Consider the following 15420-nt stretch of genomic DNA (forward strand, 5'->3'; position numbering starts at 1 on the left):
CACTAATCCAAACTTCTTTAAGTAGCTAACTCCTACTTATCCCTCAAATCTCACTCAAGGGAGTCTTATCTTACTCCTTTCTCAGGCTGGGCTAATGGCCCCTTCTCTAGGTACCCCAACTCCTATGTAGTCCGTTTTTATCACCTTTATCATGCCACATTGGAATTCTCTATTTATATGTCTGTATCACCCCCCCAAAACTGATAATTTCATTTTGTATTATTAACACCTAACTGCAGCATCTGATACACATAAGGGCTCCATATATGTGTACTGAGCTGAATAATTACTGAGCTGAATAATTATAATAATAAAAACAATAACTAAAACGTATTGAGCACTAACCACGTGCCTGGCACTATTCAAAGCACATTATATATTTATTTTAACTCATTTAATCCTCACAACAACCTATGAAGTGTGTATTGTTATTTTCCTCAATTAACTGAGGTTATGTAACTTGCCCAAGATTGCCAACCAAACCAAGAATAATCTCTAAAGTTCCTTTTAACTCTGAGATCACACTTTTCTTATTTCTGGTACTTCAGTGAGAAATGGCTCTCTCCACCTATTTTTCTCTTTTAATCTGATTTCACCTTTTGAATAAAGAGCTCCAAGTACACGAATAAAGAGAAGTGCTGCCCACGTGTCTTCTTTCTGCCCCCTGGATTTACCTTGGGGAGAAGGCAGCTGCAATTTGTCTGGGATCACTTGTGTTAGTATCGAGCCAGTATCTTTGTAGCTACAGAATCGGGAGGTCCCACTGGAGCTCTTAGTAGAACAGATGGCAAAACGGTGGAAGGGGACAAAGTCCCCCCCATGACAGCTCCCACAGCGGCAGGCCAAATCTCGAAGAAACCAGGCACATTCAAGGTGTAGGGCTGTCTGTTGTGCCTTGGGCCACAGCTCCCAAGCCGCTTCCTGCAATAGAGGCACTCCAAATTCTAGCACCTCGGTTTGAGGTAGGGATAGTTTCTCTTGTAGCCTGAGAGGAGAGCCAGCATCTGAAATATAGGAAAACCTAAATGAGAGTCTCCCTTAAAGTCCTTTTACGCTACCAGGTAGCAAACTCCCAAGCACATGCTGCTAGTGTATAAGAAAATTTTATTTATAATTCCTATTTGGTATTATGGCTTCCTTTGTATAAAAAATTTTATACCAATCTGAGAGTGATAGTGACTGTATCTAGTATAAAGTACAACAGGGAAGAAATGTCTAGTGGTAGAGAACTACACTGGATAGACTTCTTAGTTTTTCCTCCTAAATTGAGCTTTTTTTACTGCAAATTATTATAAACATCAAATAACAGAAAGGCTCTGCTCAAATATAAGGTCCAAATATATTTCAAAGTCAAATTATTTGTGGATTATATATGCTTTGGGTAGCTTATGTCACAATTTTATTCTTTTTTGTGGAGAATATGAGATTGCAGCTATTTAATTTATATCTTGCTTTGTTCATATGTTTAAATATCATGTGTGTTTAACGTCCTTGTGAATTTCTAAAATTAGAAACAGTTTATCCTATTTTCTTATTATTTATCCTAAGAAGCCAGTAAAAGACTACGGCAATATTTTCTGAACCAAAAATCAAAATACAAATACTTAACACATGGGGTTAACATGGAGCTAGAATTCTTGAAATTAAGACAATTCTGAAAAATACAGGCTATTCATTCACTATAACCATGGGTCTTCCATGGTTAAAATAATTAATTTCCCCCATCTCTTAGACATAAGCTTTAAGAGACTGAGGCCCATGATATATGATATTGATACTCTTTCTGAACACAGATACCCTCACCCAAAGCTCTCTATTCAGTCCTGAGAACAAGGGAGCAGCTCTGCCTCACCTGACTTTCTCTCCTCTTTGGTTTGTTCAATAATCTCGATAGAGGAAGGCATTAATATTGGCTCAGTAGGAAGCTCTTGGCTCTTGTTGCACCAGCGGAGCACATGTATATCCACAAGAGCCCTCAGTACCTGAAGTAGCTTATTTTTACCCCAGCCAGGCAGGAGGTGCTGCAGCAGATCTATGTGGAAGGAGTGACCAATGACTGCAGCACACTTAACCAGCAACTGTTCCTCTGGGCTCAGTTGATCCAGTTGGTTCACTGCTATTTCTGAAGAAAAAAAAAAAATCTGTAATGAACAGGCTTTCTACTAACATAGAATACACTGTGTTAACAATCCGTTCATTCAAAAAAAAAAAAAAAGCGTTTGCTTTTTTGTCCATCTGTTCTCCACTCAGCCAAATCTCTTGAAAGAGCCTTATCTCCATGTCCTCTTTTGTCCCCATTTCCCATTCATTATTCAACCAAAAATCAGGTTTTCAGCACAACACTGAAACTGTTCCTCATGGTCACCAAAACCTTTTGCTGGTAGATCCATTTTCTTCTTACTTTCAACTAAACATGGAGGCTGGGCTTCCTGGTCCCAGAACTCTAATTACTATAAAGATCTTAACTCCAAGCATTTTAGTAAATCTCTCCATATTCTGACCCATGTATTAAAGCAGTTGGTATTGAACCAGTAAGTCACCAAGCCCAAAATCTAGGAATAACTCTAAACTTTTCCCTCTCCCTCACAACCAACTTGTCACCCACTCATTCTCTTTCTAAATGTTCTTGAATATATTTCCTCCTAAACAATTTTAGTATAAGTAGTCATTTTCACCTGGATCACTATGCTACCTTGTTCTGAACATCTCCAATTTCCTCTCATTCTTATCTCAATAACACATTAACTAGTGGTAGAACTGTACACCTAAAGTACAAATATAGTCATGTCAGCCCCCTTCTTAAATACTTGTATAACTTACATGGCCTTTTACCATGTAGCTTTGGCCTTTCATTTAGACCAAGGCCTTGCTGACTGGACTGTTCATTTTAGCTTATGAGTTAAATCCTTTTTCCTTCCCTGTGGACAATACTGATCTTGGGTTAACTTTCTAGCTGTTTCCTAGGATCCTTATAAAATTAGAATATCAGCTGAGTTACCAGGTAACACTGCTTATGCAAAGAGTGATCCCTGATTGGAAACTGAATCTGGACTAGGAAAACTGTGAATAAGCTACAAATACCTGGTGGTAAGCCACAGCTTTGGGGTTCCTTGAGCGTAGTAATTCTTGTAACAGGTCACAGTGCCTAGAAACTATGCCTCCAGGACTATTCTAAGAGATACCAGTTCCTTGTTGGGAAATGGGGCATCTAAGCACCCATCCATCATTGTCTCATCCCATCACATGTAAGCTATTCCTTGAGGCTCCAGAGAATAGCAGTGGGAACTGCCGTGAGGACCCCCACTGAAGAAAACCACTTGCTCCTGTACTGCTACAGTGCTGTGTTTCCTGACCTGTACGCTTCTAAGTTAGTAAAGCCAATGCCAAGTGTGGCCTATCACAGTTGTAGGAATATGAACTGTCCAGGTGGACCTAAAACCACCAGAGTGGACAGCTTATAATAGCTAACAGTCATTGACTATTAATTATATACCATGATTTATTTCATTTAATCTTCAACTACCCCCATGAGGTAGGGGCTATCATTATCCTCATCTGAGTATGAGAAGACTAAGGCTTAGATAAGTTTATCTAACGTTTCACAGCTACTAAGTGGAGGAAGCAATGGTACCCAGATTTTTCTGATGCCAGAGCCCTGGCTCTTAATTACCAATGTGTTCTGTACTGCTGTTTCACATGCGTGTCTTATATTCTCAGTAAGACCATGCTTGACTTGAAGGCATGCTTATCCATCATAACATTCCTCAAGAAGGGTTAATAAAGTACCCTGGCCACCAAACATTTGAACAGAACGTTAAAAAAACCATCCTCATCTCTAAAAAGAACACCGCCTGTCTAATTATGCCTACCCAATTCTGACGACTTTATTCTCTATCTCATCAGTCATTATAAGCTTACTTTGCACTCTTTTTATTAAACCCCTGCTATGTCCCTAATACTGTCTCTTCACCAGCACCATGGATTTTCCTAAATCTCAGCAGCATTATCTCCCTTGCTTACTGTCTCCTCCAGCACAGGGATATGCACAAAGGGAAACTCAGGTCATAGTTTTTATTAAACAACTAGAAAACTTTCCCAGGTTATCAGTCAGCCTCAAAGAGAACAGTGGGCTCACTTACATAAAACATTACTCAAGTAGCATTACAAGTCTTTAAGAACTCTTCGGGCAGTGCCAGAATTTATTTCTGGAAGGCAGATTTCTTTTTTGAAGAAATGAAGCTAGCATGATAATGAGGGATCTATACGCAATCATCCACCAAATTACTAAGTGCAATGACACCTGTAATTGATTCACTTGAGGTCTTCAAGGGACCTGCCTTTTAATAACGGTGGAAGAAGCACTGTATCCAAGTTCACATCATCCTTGACTGTGCAGACATAAAGTTCCTGGTCTTCAGAGCTGGCAGGAGAAATACTATACATTGTGGATTTCATGGCATTGGCTGTAGAGAAAGAAGACTATGACTGAGGAAAACACCATGCTCAGTGACTGTAGTTTTAAAGGCACAAAAACACATTTAGTCAAGAAACTGAAAGGATTAAGATAAATGGAGCATACACGTTTAAAGTGGTTTACCCCACCCATCCTGCCTGTCCTCTCATTTTCTCTTAGGAACGAACATTTCCTGTACCACACGGTACCTAACATTCTCACTCTTCCTGTTTACCTTTCAATAGCCCTCTCTTCTATTACATCACAGCTCTAGGATGCCTTTCTGGATTTACACATACTTCTATCTCTTTCCTCCTCCCTTCTCCCCTCCCCCATTCAAACCCTCAAGTCATCTTTCTCACCAGTAATGTGCAATTCTCTATTAGACTGTCATGTTTATCAGTCCTCTCTGATGTTTATAAATCCTATTTTCCTATCCCCGCCTCCTAGGCTGCTCAAAAAGGAACTAAAGTAGATTGACTCAATTACTTTATCTGAGGCACGTATTTAGTGTTTTCAACACAGTTGCGTATTATTTGTATAGTACACTTAGCCAAGAAGGCCGAATCTTGCTTATGATGGCAGCAGGGAAGAGGCACATGCCTAATTAGGACCAGGTGATGCCATGTTCAAGAATGAACTCCAGCAGTGGGATCAGGGTAGAACCCTGGGAAGCTCAGCTTACCTGACAGGGTCTCCCACTTGCTGTTCTCCCCCTCCTCCTTTTGGAGGTCATGAAAGAGCAATATGTTCTTAGAGAGAAGGTCCTGGCATAAGATCTCACAGTAAAGGGCGTTTCCAAAGCACCTGCGGAGAAGGTAGCTGTGGAGAGGTAAGCAGGGGATTGCTGACTAAAGATGCCCACTTGAAGAGAGCCAAGCATAAAGGTATTTCATACTGAGGAATATTTCTTCTTTTGTTAAAGTCAGTTCTTGATGATATACACTAACAGAGGGAAGCAGCAGCACAGAAATGTAAAAAAAAGTTTCTGATTGGTTTTGGCAGTAACTTTTCTCTCAACTATTTTGCTTCTGTTGATGTTAAAAGGAACTAGCATCCCCTTGCTAAAGGGTCCGGCAGAAGTTGGCCTGACCGCACATACTGGACCTATTAAGAAAGCCATCCAAGTCCTAACTGTCCTGTGAAAACCTGGGTGAAGAGCCCAGGGGAGACAGCCCTTTACTGGGTTACTAGGAGACTGTCTACTCTTAAATCCTAGTTTTGGGCCTCCTCATGGTTTCTAATGCCATACTCTCCCCCAACTCCGGTGTGAGACCTGAGCCTTCTCTTATACTATGGCACTGGCTCCTCCCTTAATGAAGTGCCCAGCTAGTCCTAGCCACTCACATCTGCAGCTCTTGGGGGATGCTCACCACCCCCAGTTCCCAACATGCCATTCTCAACAGTGAGGTCGCTGCCAACTTCGAAATGGGCACAAAGATAGCCTGAGGGCTCTGCAGGAAGTGCTGGGCCCAGCCACAAAGGGTGAAGGTAGGGGTCAATGTCATCACCATGATGATGGGCACACTGGAGAGCAAAGTTCCCAAAAACTCCCAGGAGTCTGCATCCATATACTGGGCCTCATCAATGAGGAAAATCAGCGGTGTTTCCCTCATTGCCTGGAAATAACAGTAAAGAAACAATGACAAGCTCTGATTAGAAATGAAGTCATCTGATTTTCAAATCTACCATGAATTTCCCATCAACAATTTAAATAAAATGTCAACAAAGGCTGGGATTTTCAGAGTAAAATGTATTCTTAGTCCAGGTAATATTTTACTTTATAAATATAAAACACAGCTTATATATCTAATTCCTAAAGAAATGTACTGAGTTTCTTTGAACAAGAAAATACTAACTGAAATATGAAATAAGCATCAAAATATTCTCCAAATCAAACTTGAAGCTTGCAAATATTTCATTTTAGCAAAAGATTCAAACTGTGTGGGAATTCACAGTATTTTTAAACCAGTAATTTCCAAAACAGGCTGCACATCAGAAATACCTGGGAGTGCTATAGCTAAAGCTACCAGTTATAATGCCTGCTCATGTAGACTTTAAAAAAAATGTATTCTCTTTTATCCACATTCCCTACTCCCATTCCATTCCTCACTGCCACAGGTAACCATGCCAATGTGTTTATCATATTACCTTCTGCCTGTATTATGTTCTTATAAAATGTGCACTGCTGGTTTGTCATGTAAATTGTTTTTATGTAAATGGTACTGTATAACAGGTCTCATTATTTCTCTTTTTACTCAGGATTTAAAAAATTGGTTTATAACATTATATACTTTTTATGTGTACAATATTATATTTCAACTTCTGTATACATTACATTATACCACAAAAGGTATAGTTTCCATCCATCACCATACAGTTGACCCCCTTTACCCATTTTGCCCCATCCCCTCTGGTAACCAATACTTAGTTCTCTGTAACTATGTGTTTGTTTTTGTTTGGTTTGTTTGAATTTTTTTTTTTGATGTGGACTATTTTTTTCTTTAAGTTTATGTTTTTGTTTTTTGGCCATGAGGCATGTGGGATCTTAGCTCCCTGACCAGGGAAACCTGTACCCCCTGCATTGGAAGGTGAAGTCTTAACCACTGGACCACCAGGGAAGTCCCTGTTTGATTATTTATTTACTAATATTCCACATATGAGTGAAATTATATGGTATTTGTCTTTCTCCATCTGATTTATTTCACTTAGCATGGTACCCTCAAGGTCCATCCATGTTGTCACAAATGGCAAGATTTCATCCTTTTTTTATCCAGCTATTCCACTACTGGATATTCATTGGAAGAATATAAAAACCCTAATTCAGGAAGATATACGCACCCTTGTGTTCATTGCAGCGTTACTTAGGAGAGCCAAGATACGGAAAGAACCTAAGTGCCAGTTGATGGATGAATGGATAAAGAAGATGTGGTGTATATATACACACAATGGAGTATTACTGAGCCACAAGAAAAGATAAAATATTCAGGATTGTTTTCAGATTACTCCATGTTGCTATGTTTTCATCTACTGCCTTACTTCTAACTTCTGCACTATAAACACTCCATAGTGTTCATCTATGAATTCATGCCAATACCTCCCTAACCTCCACAAACAAACGCTGCAATGAACAGACTCCCTGCAATATATATCTAGGAGTGGAAGTGCTAGGTATAGAGGATGAATGTTATTAAAATTTGACTAGTTACTTCAAGATAGCTTTCCCGAATGGCTACATCAGCATCTCCTCGTACAGATTATTGACTCTGTAATCCTAGGTTGGGGCCTGAGTATCTGTATTTTTAATAAATAGGAGGTAAAGTAGCTATCAACCTGCATCCAGAAGCTACTGTTCTAAGTTACTAAAATTTCATTAAGAAACAGGATCAGGAAGGAGCAAAGACCTTTCCTTGTATGCTGTGCTGTAGGATGGATTCAAGGTTAAAGGTAGATAGAAACAATGAAGATATCAATAAATAGGCAGGCCGAGAAATGCCCAAGTGAAGGTAAGATGTGGATAGATTGAAATGAGCATAAACCATCTCCACATATTAAGAGTTAATGGTATGTAGCAAAAGTACCCACCTTCTGCAGCACTTGAAAAAAACATGCTTTAACCTTCTTTTGTCTGGTCAGGTCATCCATGTGCGAAACTTCGAAGGATAAGGGAAACTGACCGGGAAAATTATTCATATATTATCATTCAAAATGACAATCTAATAAAAATATACAGGTTCTCAAAAGGGAACAGAAAATTATTCTATTTTGAGTGAGAATGGATTTCTACAGGATTAGGCATAGGGTTACAAATACCAATCCAACGTCAATATACAGTTCAGAGGGTGAGACTGAAAGTCCACTGGTGGTTAGAGAGAGATAGCTCCTTTCCATACTGGACTCTGGCAAACTCTTAAAGGATCATGACTAAGGAATAAAGTGACAGGTCAGAGTTAGCAATGTCACTTTGGACAACTCCAGTACCCCAGTTATTCCAAATATACCAGAATGAATGTGTGCATGAGACTTGTGAGAAAGAACTGCAATGGACATCTGCAACACTGTGCTAGGCTAAGGCACATGAGCTACGATGGACCTGAGAGCCAAAGTGAGGCTACTCCTTGACCACTTTGTCCAGGGCCCCAGGTAAGGCCTGTCTTAAGACAGGGCTATGCTGAGGGACTGGACAGATTTTTGTTTTCTCTATTTTTCATTAGATACAATGCCCTGCATGCTGGGTAGATTAGGAGAAGTGATGGAGGATGGACAAATGGAGCTGTGGACCAGGGAATTCTTAGCCTACTCGCTATTGGGTACCACATAAATCCTAGACCACTGGAAGCGTCTGAGATTCAGATGCTGGTTCAAGTGACATACTCCATGACCCAGGAATAGAAAGGTAAGGTTAAAGAATAAAATGCTGCAACCAACTCAAGAACACATGCATATAATTGCTGGATATGCACATCTGGTCAATATCACAGTGACAGATTTTAGTACCTTCACATTTACGATGCAGTCTCTTATATACTACATCCTCTAAAATCCATGCAAAACCCATATAAAGTACTACTACTGTCATTTCACAGGTTAAAAAAATTGAGGCTCAGAGAGGCCAAGTGATTTGTACCAAGATATACAACTAGCAAGTTTCAGAGTCAGTCCTAGAATCCACTCTCCTCAAATAGGAGAAAGCCTGGGGTCTGGTGTCAAAGACTTTTCAAATCTCAATCCTGCCACTGCTGACTGTGTATTCTTAGGCCATATATGTATACGTATATGTATATGTATATGTGTGTGTGTGTTTTAGATTCGAAGACAATCCTGGGTCCAACTAGCCACCAAAAATATCAGTAATCCAGTTCAGAAAGCCACTGCCTTTGTTACCTTCACAAAGAAGAGGTCATTAAACAGGCAGTGAAGCGATTCCTCCACCATCCCATGGAGCTGTTTGTGGAGGCGCTCTTGCCGGTAATAGGCTGGGCACATATCAATCTCAAAGAAGATGGCCATGAGGGTCTGGATGGCATAGAAGCACTGCTTGGAATCTGCTTCCTTCAGCTTCAATGGCAACACCCTGGTAAACGTTACTATGGTCACTGGGAGTCCCCTGATCCAGAGAGGTTACTCAGTCCGCCAGCCCAAGGATGCTGAATCTAACGATACAAGAGTCTCACCAACAAGGGAAAGGAGCCCCAAGAGAAACAGACGCCAAGTCAGAAAGCAGGAGTCTTTACCTGTGCCCTTCTTTCTGGGCCAGGAAGTTTATTTCAGCCAACAGCTGACTTTTTCCACAGCCTTTTCCACCTTCATACAGAACTGCCTGGCCCTTCTTTTGTTGCAAACTTCCCTGCTGTGCCATTCGGAAGGCTTCCAGTTCTTTCTCCCGGTCTGTGAAGAGACAAGGAGAACCTAACACTCCTGTGCTTTTTAGCAGACACTTATTTATTTGAATTAATTTGTAAAGGTAATTCTCAGAACGGCTTTTTCCCCAGAATCCTTGACAGAATTCCATTATTTGATAAGCCTTCACGTCTTTTTCCAGAAAATCAACTCCGGACTATAAAGAAATGTATGCTGGGCTTGGGGGCTTGCTCCAGAGCCTACATAATAACATTTAGAACAACTAGGCACCGCATGGACATGGGGGCTACTACATCTTCTTAGCTTTTTGTAAAAATTTCCATTATAACAATTTAGTGTTCAAAGTCTGTCACTGCTCTGTGAAAATAATGGACTAATGGATCTAGATAAAACAAATATAAAGATAGGGAATATATAGTGTGGGTGGAACAGTCTCGGTGCTACTGTCACTATCTCAGGATGAGGAATTTCCCTCTAAAGATTTCTCTCTAAAGATGAGAACCCTTACAAAGATTCTTACTAAATGTTGGAACCTGAAATTTAAACATTCAACATGGAAAAGAAATGGCAAGTCCTCTTCAAAATTAACACACATTCACTAAGAAGGTTGCTCTCTATTTTTTAATACAAGCTTAGAAGCATTTAGTCTCAAATTTTGCTTTTTAAATCACATTTAACCATCTACAGCTGAAAACGATATGATTTAAGGTAAAAAAGAAAACTTACCTAGCAAAGAGTGATTTTTATTTCTCTCTCTGGCCAGATGTCTCTTCCCAAACATTCTGGGAAAAAGGACAAAGGGAAATGTGTTAATTAAAAATAGATTGGGATAGACAGATAATATGTTTTTAAATAGATAGAGGATTTGTCCTTATAAATAAGTACTTTCAGACAACTAAAGAGGTCCAGAGTTCTGTATCAAAGAGTTCTAAAAAAACTAAAAAATTTTGGAAGGGGAGACAAACTATTTATTGTTCCAGGCTCAGGGAAGTAAATAAATTGTGAAGTACACATAGAAAAAAGAACATCTAGACTAGTGACCTATTGCTATTCTCTTCCTGTAGGACAGAAGTTGTTCCCTGAGGAACTAGCTAAAAGCTAAACATAAAAGCTAAAGATCTCAGATATGAAACCCTCCTCTTATGTCTCTTATTCCAGCAGGCCAGTACTAGAAGCATCTTTCTTTCTAATTTCATATAATCAAGCATTCATTATTCCTATGCCCTGATTCTATAAAAGAGATGGGACTGAACTATCACATAATGACACTCACATACATCTTCTATGGCCAAGGTATTCATACATCTTCCCTGGGTTGGAGATGTTTTTCATCATTTTCTCTGGGAGTTTCTTAAAGTTGTAAGCAGGTAGCATAGATCTTAGATATGTTACCTCATCACAGGACACCAAACCTGGATAAGCAGTTATCATTCTTGCCACAAGGCTTACTTTTGGGCCAATAACTGTATCAGGGAGACAGAGAAGAAAAGGATGGAGAATTTTTAGATCACCTCCTTTACCATCACCCCCTAAGTCACAGAGCGAACAGTCCAATGTCCTATTCTACCTGCATATTCGTGTCTTGCTACTGCCCCAACCATGCCACAGAATACTGGTCCACTGGTGATACTGATGGAAACAAGCCTGGGGATCAGAAAAGCAACAGTGGGTAAATATGCACTCAGAAGCCACCAAGTCCAGCACTAGATCTGCCACTCCCTAGATCCAGAAGTCTAGTTTTAGAGCTCAGAATGCAAAAGGCCAGAGGCTGCTGTCAGTTTGCATCACATGGTGGGTACAAAGTACTGAATATTAGGGAAATAGTCAAAAGGAACAAAATGGTCCCCCTACTCTAGGAATTTTAGTTGAGGAGCTATTATTAGCAAAAACACCTTATATCTGTCAGATACTCTTTATGTGCTTTTTGAAGTATTTTCAAATTCATTACCTCATCTGATTCTCTGAGGGATAATTAACAACAAACATGTGAGGTACGTAGGGCAAATATTTAAAACCCATTTAACAAAAGAAAAAAAAAACTGAAGGAGTTAATTAACTTTCCCAGAGTTATACAAGAGTTAATATTAGTGCCAGAATGAGAATCCAGGCCTCCTGACTCCCAGACCAATGTTATTTCCACCACACCATGCTGCTTCACATGAAACCCCAAAATGAAAAGTAGATCAACAGATCTATACAGGGTTAATGGATCAAATAATGCCAGAGTGTGAGAGTAAAGGAATACTCAGAATGTCAGGCTGCTGATGGAAGGCTTGCTGAAGCAAATTAGTCTTTGAAATAAATTTTTTAAAAGGAGTAATATTTTTTCATTCATCCATTCACACATGCATACATTCACTCACTTAATAAGCTCTGAGAAGCATGTACAGTACCAAGTACTGGGCTAGATGTTTATAATACCCTGTCCTGGAGAAGTTCAGTCTGGGCTGGTGGTGGAGATTGAGGGAGGAGAAGAGATATATTCATAAGTTAGCAAGAAAATACTACATATTAGAGATCAATACAGCAATTAACAGAGCAAAGAAAGGGATGCATTAACTGATACTGGAGATTAGAAATAAAGTATTCATAAAGGAGAGGACATATGATCAGACCTTGAAACCTGGAGTACTGCCAAAGTGAGGCAACAGCATTTTGTCCAGTGGGAAAAGGCACAGGCTTTAGCAATCCTGGTGTATTTGTGCAAAACTAAGTAGTTCAAGATGGCTAGAACACAGAAGGTGTTTGAAATAGGAAGAGGCGGAAGGAAAAGTGGTCCTACCTAGGCCATGGATGGAAAAGCACTAGAAATATAAATTATTTTTAAAAAGGGCATATACTATTCCAGGTGAGGCAAAGGCTCAAAGGTGGCGATGAACAATTCATGCATAACAGAATAAGCAGATTTACTTGACTGACGTGAAAATTTCATGTGACAGGTAACAAGATATACATCTGGAGAGAGAAGGTGCAATGAAGCATAATTAATTTCAAGTTAAATTTACAAATGAACGACTTTCAGTTGTTCACGGAGAGCACAAAAAGTGGCAACAATCCTAACACTGACGTCTCCCAGACCATCCAAATTTTCCTGTCTTCCTCTAAGGACAGGATTGAGGACTCTTATATTCACTCACTGGGCCCACTGCCCAGGGTGAATCAGAGACACTCAAGACAAGAACTAGGCAGTTGGTCCTGATACCACCCCAAGAATGACTGAAAATCTGCTAATGTTTCACAATGTTTCCTTGTCTAAAATACTCTTCCCCACTTTCTCCACCTGCTGAGCGCCTTTCCTTCACAACTGGCTAAAAAATCATCTCTATAGTCAAGACTTCTCTAGTACCTCTGGGGAGAACTATTTCTTCCCATAGCACTTTTTTGTAGCTCCTATGGCATTTTATTCCTACATTTAAGTTTCACTGTATTAAAATTAGTTGTTTACAGAGCTGAGGAGGTAGTGTCTTATTTCTCTTTATGTCCACCACACCTAGCACAGTGCCTGGCTTGAGGCTTATTCAATGAATGCTTGTTGAATGAATGCATTTATGCATGCCAGAAACTCAGCTGTTAGCAAGACTAAGATAATGAAACAAGTAATACTTTTTTCCGCTTGGTTATTTCTTATTTCTTTCTGTTGTACTTTATAATTCCCCCTTGCTCTTCCTGGTGGTCCATGTTCTATCCTTTCCAAAAAATATTTTAAAAAGGGTTCTTCATTGAGGAAATATATATTATTTACTCATATATGTAAAGTATTTCTGGTGCTGCCAAACTGTTATGATGAGATATGGAGACTGCACTCCCTGGGTCTCAAAAATATCCTGGAGAAATAGTCACAAACCAGAAAAGCCTGATCAATCACTGGACACAGGGAATCATCTTTCTTCTGTGAATGAACTGAAAACTGAAGGTTATTTCCTAGACTAGAAAGAGGAACTTAGAAGATGACCCAAGGTGAACAGGGTCATTGAGAAAGGAGACATGGATGTGGTTTTGGGTCTGGGTGAGGCTGATGCAACAGTATCTGCTACCGACGCCACACAGGCACCTCTGAGACTCTGTCTCTAAACTTGAATTACAGGTGAAGAAGGCAAGCTTCAGCATCTGGTTAGTGCAGCATTTCCCAAAATATGCTCCTTAGAACATTCATTCTTCTGGGTGTTTACAGGTCTTGGTGTTTGGTGATCAAGTAAATTTGGGAAATGTTGAATAAAACCAAATATAACAAATTTCTTTACTGTAAGACTGCTCAGAAACTTTGATGTTAATGTATATTGTGAATCTTTAAGAAGGAAATATAGTTGCATCAATTCCCAAACATATTTGGCCATGAAAATATTTTTTTCAGGATTTTTTAAGGGACTAATGTTCTACCAAACACACTTCGGGAAATTACTAAATTAGTCATTATCTTCAAGGAAAAAAACACTGACCTGGAAACTAGCTTTTAGGATCTAACACTGTCAAACTATTTGGCTTTCCAATGTAACCTCTGGATCTTACTTTCCTTAAGTTAAGGAGGCCAAATGAGATGAACTCTTAAGATCCTATCTAGTGCCTAACATCTACTATATTCTCAACTAAAAAAGACCAAGTTATGGTCTAAGAGTCACAGAAGGCATCCTTAAAGGCACTGTAAGATAGCCTCTAATGACCAAGAAATGACTATCTTATTCAGGAGTAAGGGCTAACAGCAGGACTCTTGAAGACCAGAGGTCAAGGCAAAATTTGAAAACAGAATAGACCAGCACTGAAAGGAATGGCTTAGCCACACTCACACTGGAGATACGACTGGAAAGTAGGCTGTAGGAGTATCTGCAGATCTCACTGAGCCTGAAAGAAGTGCCACCACGTATCTGCTTTGGACTAAGAGTTTGAGTATCTATGAAGCAACTGTAGCATCTTTATTATCTATAAAATAAGGAGTTGGATCAGATAATCTCTAAGTTCCTTTTCAGTACTAATGTCCTATGAGTATGCCTCTACAATGGTATCACAATAGTAATATATGCTATCCCTTTTGGGGAATATTTGTATTTTAAAAGAGGCAGCTGTGAGGTAATGAAAATAACACAGGATTTGAGGACAGAAGTTCTGGGTTTCATTACCAGCTTTGCTACAGTATGCTACTAACTACTCTTCTGTGGTCTTAGTTTCCTCATGTGTAACAGATACAAATAACTGTTCACACTGGTAGCACATACTAAAGTATTCTAAAAATGTTAAAGCATTATGTAAATATGTGATATAATTTGTATTCATCTTGAATAAGTATGGCAAGCAAACAAATCTTTGACTCAGTGTTGACGTGAGGAATGAGCATTTTTCAAATCTGTTCATGTACATGCTTTCCTCATAGCTTTCTAGTGAAAAAAGAAAAAAGGGCATTTGAAAAATTCCAACCAAATCATGTCATAGTTGCACTACAGAAAATGGAATTTTCTATAACTTCATTAGGGCTAGGCTTTTGTAGGTGGGAGGGTGGGGTGAATATGGAGGCAGGAGATCAGTTCAGTGTGAATTCCAAAAAAATCAACAGGACTGGGAAAGACCAAGAGTGAAAGCCAAGGGGAGCACTAACCAGCTGTGGTCCCTTCCTATCT

At 39.5% G+C, this 15420-nt stretch overlaps 1 protein-coding gene across 4 annotated transcripts in view; it reads right to left on the bottom strand.

The window, feature by feature from the left end:
- The window catches only part of LOC137232005 (adenylate cyclase type 10-like), a 38647-nt gene that overhangs the window by 11799 nt on the left and 11428 nt on the right, over positions 1–15420 (bottom strand). For 2 of the 4 annotated variants that reach the window (XM_067753019.1, XM_067753020.1), the window contains exons 9-21: positions 12725–12769; positions 12236–12274; positions 11382–11458; positions 11088–11277; positions 10541–10596; positions 9688–9841; positions 9338–9527; positions 8039–8125; positions 5801–6072; positions 5139–5275; positions 4338–4463; positions 1853–2122; positions 675–1004 (exon numbers count right to left, since the gene is read on the bottom strand). In XM_067753019.1, the coding sequence (XP_067609120.1) occupies positions 675–1004; positions 1853–2122; positions 4338–4463; positions 5139–5275; positions 5801–6072; positions 8039–8125; positions 9338–9527; positions 9688–9841; positions 10541–10596; positions 11088–11277; positions 11382–11458; positions 12236–12274; positions 12725–12769 (1973 nt within the window). The remainder of the gene's footprint in view (positions 1–674; positions 1005–1852; positions 2123–4337; positions 4464–5138; positions 5276–5800; positions 6073–8038; positions 8126–9337; positions 9528–9687; positions 9842–10540; positions 10597–11087; positions 11278–11381; positions 11459–12235; positions 12275–12724; positions 12770–15420) is intronic. The other 2 variants (XM_067753017.1, XM_067753018.1) reach the window with 1 other exon arrangement.

Source organism: Pseudorca crassidens, chromosome 10 (genome assembly GCF_039906515.1).
Source record: "Pseudorca crassidens isolate mPseCra1 chromosome 10, mPseCra1.hap1, whole genome shotgun sequence".
Lineage (NCBI taxonomy): Eukaryota > Metazoa > Chordata > Mammalia > Artiodactyla > Delphinidae > Pseudorca > Pseudorca crassidens.